The sequence below is a fragment of the Varroa jacobsoni genome, unplaced genomic scaffold (assembly GCF_002532875.2).
Source record: "Varroa jacobsoni isolate VJ856 unplaced genomic scaffold, vjacob_1.0 scaffold_889, whole genome shotgun sequence".
NCBI lineage: Eukaryota > Metazoa > Arthropoda > Arachnida > Mesostigmata > Varroidae > Varroa > Varroa jacobsoni.
The window spans coordinates 218299-228137 of NW_019213791.1; the positions used below are offsets into that span (position 1 = coordinate 218299).

The window sequence follows — 9839 nt, forward strand, 5'->3', positions numbered from 1 at the left end:
CAAAAAAAAAGCCTGATGCAATCGTCTAAACGAATTATTTTCAGTAGGTTGTCTGCACCACCTTATGGTTGGAACAGTTAGTTTGTGCAGGTTGCACCGATTGATAGCTTAATGGGTAACATATATGCAAGGTGATCTTAGGGACACGTGCCGGTTTAGGTTCAAGTCCCGATATCGACACACGGTGTGCTTCATGCTGAAAGCCAGCCTTTTAATAAAATTTCTGACCGCGATGCGGGACGAAGCTCAAAACATAGGGGTGACAACGATCAGCCTACTTAAGCAGATCTTCGATGACAGCGATGTATGCCGTTCGTAATTTTCGCAAAATGTATTTGTCAAGCAGCAGGAGCATATGCTGCACGTGAAAGTATATCTGTTTTTATATATTTGTTATTTGGTAAGTGAAAGGCATTCTACGAGATGACGTCTCATTGAAAAAACACGATTACTCTTTATCCACTTCTATCGATAGAACAGTGTAATACCTTCTTGTTGTGCAAACTGCCGCAATAGGCGCGCTTCCTACAAGACCCTACCACCCGTAGAGGCCTTAGCTTTTTCTGGCTGTACGTTGTGTAGCCTTTGAGCCGAACGTTTAGACCAACGCGCGTAGATCTTACTGAAATCCTCCTATACTTTAGGCAATGATATTCCGCTCAGCTAGACCAGTAAACCCGGTTCTTCCGCACCGCGGCCTTCCTGAGTTTCCATCTGGTCGACAGGCTCAGCCAGCTTGGACATGCCTTACTTCAGCTTGGACGCGTTTCCCGGCAGCATTTTTTTCGTTCCAGATTTTGTCCTCAATCGTCGTTACCGCCGATATTTGGGGAAATGAACGGAACGTAGGCTGTTATAAGGGGCAGTTTTACGATCCCATAAAGGTTTTTTGCTTGTCCTTTTATCAGCTACTACATCTCCAATTGTTGGTTGAGTTTAGGTGGGAAAATAGCTGTCGGCCATGTCGCACCATTCCATTGTTAGACGCGTTCTAAACGACATCTCAGGCCGACTTAAACGAGTTGTATTTCAATCAGCTGTGGCGACCACGATAAGTACATTAATCTTTTAGTCTAAAATTGCCTTCGATTTTCAAAGCATTTTGTAGTCATGGAGATAAAAAGTCGTTTTGTAGTGACCCATATTTATCTTTATACATATATATATGTTTGTACGGATGAAAAGCTGATAATGATTCAACGTTCGTCTCTGACTAAATATTTTTATTTTCTAAATGATTGGCCCCTAACAAACCTATTCGGGTTCGCATATAAGCTAGCCCCTATAAATTCGTGGCTAAACCACTTGTTAGTTTGCTTTTCAAATGCGTTGCAATATGGCGTAATGTTTGTTCCTTTGTTAAGTAGCAAACTCAAGCCAAAAGCTTTGTCCAGATACTATTTAAGAATTCTCATCTGCGCTTCAGGATATCATCTCAAATATTTCGTGAATCTTCCTCTCGGGTGAAGTTTCTAAGTTCGTGTATACATTTATCGCATATATGATTGCCGACAAGCGGAAAAACGACGGCATCTAGAGTTGAGAATATTGATTTTCACGGTAAGCTCAAGTCGGTAAGTTTGTATCGCGGCGATCCGCGGTATTCTTTTAGTCTTGCAGTCGCCATTTCACCGTTTGTAAAGTGAATACTGCGTGTATAATCCGAACGTCAAATAGGTCAAACAGGTCTGTACCTCGCTATTCCTTGATAATGCTAGCGGCACGTTTGAATGAAGATTCAACAATTCAACATATTTTAATTTATATGGCTATTTAAATGTACACCTATGTCACCGCATGGGATTGTGGCCTCTGGGGCGACGCACGCAGCAGCGTTCAGGACCACTAAAAACAAACCGGTTCAAAGATATAACGTGCTTTACCGGTTTCTTAGATATGATTCTAAGCAAGATTAGACTATAGTTGAACGGTGTTTTACCGAAAAATTGATCGCTTCTGTTTCCAACTTACTCAAATTAACTTTACTTTGGCTCTGATATGATATTGACCAGCTTTAGAAGCACTAGATTTGACTTGCCCTTATGTAATGCGTCACGACTCTTTTTCCCCGCTGTTACAATAAGTTACAGTTGTTAAGGTATTGATTCAATAGAGCAATCAGCAAGCGAATAAGTGCCGTCTTAGCAGAAGTTACTCTCGGATACATTTGTTTAAAAGGTGTTTGGACAAATGCCGTTGAATACTATTGATCTCACGTTAGCTGTAGTTTTTACACTCCTCGAAGGAAAAGATTTGACGCAGCCAAGTCAACCCGGCAGCACTGCAAATTGCTCTGTCATACTGATTGGAAGTTGAAACGATTGAAAAACAAACCTCTAGCAAAAATGACTATACACAGTAATGAATAATTATATTGGACGTGTTTCCGACAAAAAATCAAGTCAGGTCCCAAAATGAAAGGAATTCGAAATTAATATAATGAATGTTAAATTAAAGTTAATTGAGAGGTTAATGGGTTGAGGCTAACTGAACGCCGACTCGACCTGTGAACTTACTAAGTACCCTTCACAAACTCGAACTTACAACAGGCATGGCTCCCTGTATTCATTATGCTCGTATTGATTCAAATATATACAGTTAGAGATTCGATAGTCATTTCCTTGTTCAAACTTTACCGTGACGTGGGTAGGCGACGAAGCCATTTCTTGTTGCCAGCCTTCAGGACAAACCATTCGTTTCCACAATATTATGATTTTATATACACGCACACATTGACGGATTCACACCAATATTGTATGACACAATCGATGCTCGTTTGCTTACACGTGTTAGATCGACTCTAATTAGTTCCTGAATAAGGCTACCTGATTAGAACTAATCTCATAAACGTATAAAGTAAATCGATCAACAATCGGCCAGAACTAAGCATATGGACGTATACTATGGACCAAATATTAAAGGCTTCAACAGAACAGAAGCTACATTTAGTGAGTGATTGGCTATCAATGGTCTGCCAGCATCTTTTCGTCTAAGCAAGCGTCTACCTTAAACGCTTCGGCGTAAGGTATAAGGTGAAACCACAGCGCCCAATAAACGAAGACCCAGTGCCACAGTTGGACGACACGACTGTTCGCACATTGTATGTTCGTTGTCAAAGCTGCCGGCCATGTTGCTGCTCGTGAGCGCTCGAAGGCCGTAAGCTATTGAATTAGGTACGACTACGCGCTGATGGTATGGGTCGACAAGCAAACAACTAGCTTCAAGTTGCCTGCAACGTTTGTTCGTGGTTCTTTACGCTTCGAAAAAAGACCTAGCTTACAAAGAGCGCCAACGACGACGTAGCTACTACGATGTACTCCTACAATATAAGCCCCGATTACGGGGTATACAGCTCCTGTGGCTTTTGTGACATAAAGAGTCATGATCCACTCACAGCTGAAGGCCGGACTAACAAAACACCGTCAATGCAATATCTCACGCCGTTGTCAACCTGAGCGCCGGGCTCGCTACATTCGCCTGTTTCGTTCGATCTTAGTTTGAGGCAGGCGCTTGGCCATCGCAAATCCGCCTTATTTTTCCTTTTACACAGCTGTCTCCCGTAGCAGTCACCGCTCGAGGCGTAGTTAAGGCGCAAGCGTCTTTCAATGAAGCCGCTCAGAGCAGTACCATACAAAAAGGGACAAGAAACGTTGCCCTAAACGATTTTGCTTTTCGAGTACACAACGACCCCGTTTCCTGCCAGACGTAGATAGAACCACTGTGCGGTTCAGTAACGTACGGTAAGTGGAAAGGAAGAAGCAAGGATCGTCGGAACTATTTCCAATCTCTAAACCAGGTCACTGATGATTGGACTACGGCTCTGTTTGCCGGACGGCTTTACATCGCTGCACTCGGATGTATTTCGCGTAGGCTACTCCCAAACCCTTTCTCTGTTTGTTCATATAACAGCAGATAAGCCACTGCAGTTTCTCTCCCTATGTCTTCAGTATTTCGGTATGTACGACCACACTGGCTCAGACTTTTAGGGGAGTTTGAGCGACCGAACCAGCCCAGCCCCTTGCCAAATCTCCTCCGCGATTGCCACGACGCCTGATGCCCTCACTCGCTTGTTAGCTGGCCTCAGAGCTGCACTGGGTGAGAACCGTAATGACCTCGACAGCGGCTTAATACACCAGCCTCAGATGCTCTTTGAACTGTGCACGGCAGCAAGCAAGATATATAGATATGATCGTTCTATACGTACGGCGACGATACGTAGGAGACGTAATGATGAGACTCTAGCGTCATAGTCGCAGTAATATTTTTCTTACCGTATTGTCCTTGTCTAGTCGTATCGATTTTTGGATAAACCACAATGATCGGAGACACGAATAGCTTGCGGTGAATGGTAAAGCGACTATCTACTATTTCCTCCGTGATTAATTACTTTGAACGTACCTTCGCTGTACTCATTACATTATATGAAAGTGTCGAGATAATTATTTGGAGCCATTGGTGGACGTACAACGGGCGAGATCCTTGACGGGAAATTGAACGAAGAAATATTTTTAGCTTCAAATAACGCCAGTCAGTGGATGAAGACACATACACTATCAAAATGACCAACGAACGTCGAAGTACCGCCGCTCTACATCTGAATCTATATGCGTATGATTCCATTTAAAATTACAGTCGTAAATGCATACATATTTTGAATCTACCATATCCTCACTGACTAAATAAACGGGCTTCTATCCGGGTACTGACAGTTTAGAAGATCTCGGCGTCGTCAGTTTTTAATATAATTAATGAATCTACCATCGGAAACAAACCATCATTCTAGCAGGCAGATAAATATGGTGAATAGAAATGATACTGCTATTGTATCAGATATGACAGAACATTATCTGAGATAAGCTCATCGATTGCGTGTGGCCCTGGATGACAGTTGCTTAAGTGGCATGTACGATTGTCATCAATATATAGTGCAACCGTTCGTATGACGCTGTCGATGAGGGTACAATGGGTACAAAGTTCCAATATATATAACAATATCTATTCTGATAGTATTAAAAACGTGAATCCAGCTCACACCGATTCAAAGCATATTCTTACAATCTGGATCGACTACGCTCGGCAAGAAAAAGACACTGACGTTTACCGCCGAAATTTATTCGACACGTGCAGATAGTCAAATGCCACTGTATGAGACATCTGCTCGGAAGCAACCAACACGGTACGAACACACGATCTATAAAAGGGAATAACATGATTTATCAATATATATATATCTCGTAGGAATAGAATTTATTGACATTATCCCTTCCGCCAAGTTCCACCCATCCAAGAGGCAATGTGTGATTAAGTAAAGAAGCAATGATTTTTCCCTGCATTTCCAACATAAGACCAAGGATAAAAGTAGAAGCATGTATGTGTCTGTGCTCGGACCATTTTCTAAACACTGTAAGCTATTTTTGTGATTTTTCGTCTGCAAGATTGGTTCGGGTAGAGAATGCTGTGCCGCAAGCGACAGGCCCCAACCTGTAAAGAAAGATAAAGCGGCCTGATCTATCTGATGTATTCCGCTTTATTTCTAGCCCAAATTGACAGGCAGTGCCATTCGCGAATCGTTTCACGATTACCTCAGCGTCAAGATAGGCGTCGAATGGCGTTAGCCATACATACGTCGCGACACTATATATCGGACGAATATCAGTAGGACACGTGTTATTAGAAAAAGGGTAATTCATTCAATCAATGCGCCTTCTACTTGGGTTGGATTAGTGCTATCCAATCGCACGCACTACCTGTCAATCCACTGAACGTTTAGTTAGGAGCGTAAGCTGTTTATATTCGACAGAGCGCCCGTCAAGTTCAACATTTGCACGTATTTTTTGGTAGTCACCACATTATTAACTAATAAAACGCAATACGATTGGATATATATCCAACGATATGGAATTTGCTCCATGGCTAATGAACCGAAGTTACCTGCCTACCGACTCGGTCTTTTTTGATTGAGGGAAAATGAAGTGGATTCGTATATTCAGTTATCAGGGCTACCGGAAACGCCTGTACTACCACAGGAGAACGACAGGCACTCGATTTAATTGTGCTTCTATATTTCCTCCGCCTGTACACAATACACGTAGCGCTATGAATAGAGCGTAAATTGTAGTCATCACTTTGGATTTGCCCAAAAGGGATAATACCCTTCTTTATCCTCGTCCCCCGAAAGTTGAGCGATTAACAGACAGTGCTCGTTTAAGCTAACGGTGTTATTTCTGTGGTTTCGTACTTGTCGAGCTGGTCGAGTTCTGCAAATGAAGGACTATCATTTAGCTCATAACGAGCAAACTCTTCTATTAGGCTTTCGTATGCAGCTATTTCTATTATTTTATGTATTTTGGACCAGTATCGATTATTTAGAATACCTGATTTTGTAGCGGTGCGGTCAAGAATACCACGTATGGTAACTGCTGTCGCGGGTTCATGTACGGACCACGGTATTTTAATATGGCGCGATTAACTTAAGACAAACTATGATACAAAACATCAATGAGATTCGGTAAACCGTGCTAAAGAAGACACGTTACAAATTTAAATACAACATTTATTCTATAAATAAACTCAATTCATATTGTAAATGTATAAACATATTACATCTTAGATGCTTCAATTTAATATACATACACGTACATATATATATTGTAGGTGATGACATGGGAACATAACTCAGTTATTAGCACCTGGTCCTAAATGTCTTGCCTTCGTCTACTATGGTCCGCCTATACTGCTTAATTAGGCAACGCAAAAAACGTGGCACTGCCGAAACAGATTGATTCTGGCTATTCACTACCAGGCTATTGTGTTCACTTATACGAAAGTCAAAAACGTTGGTCAGAATGAAAGGACCTACGTGGGGCACGGGTGAAAGGTTGGCTGACAGGTGGCATACATTGAACAATTACATTAATGGAATTAGGTTGTCACCTAAATCGTGTCAATGAGGGGAACGCCATATGTGAGCAATCACGACAGCTGTTCGTTGTTGGGGGGTTAGTGGTTAGTGCGGGGTGACTACGTGTGCTGGATATCACTTTGCTAGAGTTCTCTATACTAATGCGTATCAGTGGTTGCGTAAAAGTTTAGATAGCTATAAACGTTTTTTTCCTGTATTTTAAAACGCATCCTCTACATGCTCGTATGCATAGACGTAATATACGAATGTACAAAGCTAGAGGAATATGCAGCCGAGAGTACCGTAACTGGCGTTAGTTCGATCGAACGCTCTGGAAATTACAATGTCCTTCTTCCATCCTTGTCATTTACCCTTCAGTGAATCAGAAACGCTACTTAACTTAATTATAGTTATTCCTAGATATTTATTGTCGAGGTGACAGGGCATAATATATAAGTGCAACGATCCATCAGTTCCTATTGTCGTTCAAAACACTGATTTAATGCAACCATTGAGTCACCCGATGTAATTTTCCTATGAACTAAACATTTGTTCTTAGTCAGTATCATTCTGCACTTGAAGATTTTATCCTCTATAATTGATTCTCGCGCAACCCTTCCGACAGGTCTCGAAATGACGACCGTTATTTAGCTTATTCGAAGTCTGCGAGTTCGATCATCAATAGCGCGCTATGGATATAAATGTAGCATTTTTATGCTACGTAAGCTTCACTATACACGTTATTCTTTATCGTCTTCACTCACTGAGCGGAGAGAATCTACGTTTAACCGGTACGCAATTGGCAAAAATCCGTTGCGCAATTTAAGTCGGATCAGCTATTTTACGCCCTCTGCTTTAGTAAACGATCACAATCAGAATGATTACAATTAATGGTACAAAAAATACGCTAACTTGCCTACGGCCTACGCTCGCCAGAGAATACACGGGCTCGTTCCCGGAGCGGCTGAGCATTTTAACCTCGTAAAAAGCGCTAGAGAGAGATCTAAAATAGCAACGTTTGTGATGCATGAAAGTAGCTGCCGACGCAGTTGCCATACGAAGGCTAGAGCGGTCAAAAGCTAAGCCGCGCGTAAATTTAAAAAGTACTTGAATTACGCAGATAGCTTGAGTAACAAACTGATTAAGGTTGACGGAAGTTCAACTCTTCAGAACAGATCGACGATAGAAATATAATCGCATATTTAATGAAATGAGCGTTTCGATATCTGAGGACGATTTTAGTTTTCGATTCAGCCACAGATCAGTGTACACTTATGTTTAATAAGAGAAATTAAACCTTTTGGCTCTAATAACTAGCCTGAAGAAAAATGTTTCCAAATAAGATAATCACAATAATAAAATAGCAGAAATAAAATTGATTTGCTACTAAAGGAGAATCTTATCAAGTTCAGAAGTATCAAAAATTAATAGGCATTTAAATGGTTACTCAATGTATGAGGTGCTTGTACAATTATGGTTTGAACAGCGTCATCAATGTACAAACTCTAGGTTATATTGACCTCTGTGAGTATCACGTGTTACATATAATCTGCCTAATAAATAGAGCTCGAAAAGGTACCAGCTTCGTTTCTTCACCCCTCGACTGCCCATGAATGAACGATACAGCGTTTATAGAAAGCATCCTATGCAACGGAAAAATCGATTTTCTAGCAGAAAGCGCCAGCTTGCAACTGTACGTGCCATAACTGTTCAACTTAGCATATTACAAGTATATTGAAAAGGCCATTGGTAAAGTCTGGGTCATGTTCAACGAATTCGGGACTCTGCCATGTATTCCATAGAAGTCTTCGGGTCGTATCACTTTTTATAGGTTAGGATGTGAGACTTGTCGGTGCGTATCTTACTGTTTAGCCTGTATAAACCATTTTAAAGATGATTGTTGTATGGCCGAAGTGTAGCCGATGAACGCAGTTGTGACTGAATGTTACCGTGTACGTGTAGTACGGGCTTGAAGGAACATAATCACTAGCTTTAGTGTCTACTCTTAATTGAGTCTATGTACAATAGAGTGTCTTTATTCGGATGTGCTGCCTTTCCGAAGATATAAGCTCGCACGTATTTTATCAATGTTGTGTTACGCAACGGTTAGCACACCAATAATAATCGGAGTCGAAAATACGCTATGACCACGATAAACTGGTAGTGACTTTTGCGACTAGCTTCAAACTGGCCAACCCGCTATACTATAATAACGATTTAGATCCGCGGATAATTAAACGCCGGATATTTACAATACAAGCGTAAACAGGTCAACATAAGTCCTAGACACTTACCGGCTACCAAATGAAGCTGTCTAATGAGCGCTGAGAGCGTCATTATTTCTGTAAGAGCAAGTGCCACAGTTCTCCGTTGCTTTTGTTGTCGAGGGAGCCACATTCTGCCTGTACGGTATCAAATATTAGCCGGCTTCCGACTAGCAGCCGTCGGTCGTACCCGTCATGCACTGCTATATAAGTACTGTGACACAATTGATCTTGTTTTTAGCGAACTGTTACAGGTTGATGTTTTCTTTCTAGGTTCTCTTCCACCACTTTTTCGTCAGCCGCTTTATCGTCGTGGATAAGTGCCGATATTGGTGACGATTACTATTTACTTATTGCGTGATGAAATTTCACCATTTGAAGAATACCACCACTTTCAGTCCAGCATACGCTACGTGAGCTCGACGTGCTTCGGCACCTCTCGGTGAAGACTATTGCGAGCGAACAATGAAAAATACAAGAATGTCCGTTGCGTTGCAGGGTCAGCTATGGCCAGGAACGGCCTGCATACGTAACCAGTTGACAATGAAAAAGGCCTCAGCGACAAAGCGAAGATGACATAGATCACCACAGATAACCTGATGAATTTCTTGCGATCAACAGTAAACACTTTAGTTGACCATGGCGGGAGTAACTGTAGCTATATTCATCGTATC

At 41.6% G+C, this 9839-nt stretch overlaps 1 protein-coding gene across 1 annotated transcript in view; it reads right to left on the minus strand.

Moving 5' to 3' along the window:
- Window positions 1-9445, minus strand: part of LOC111264723 (zwei Ig domain protein zig-8) — a 35596-nt gene extending 26151 nt beyond the window's left edge. The window contains exon 1 of the mRNA XM_022840835.2: window positions 9196-9445. Coding sequence (XP_022696570.1) covers window positions 9196-9298 — 103 coding nt within the window. The 5' untranslated portion in view covers window positions 9299-9445. The remainder of the gene's footprint in view (window positions 1-9195) is intronic.
- Window positions 9446-9839: the final 394 nt, after the last annotated feature.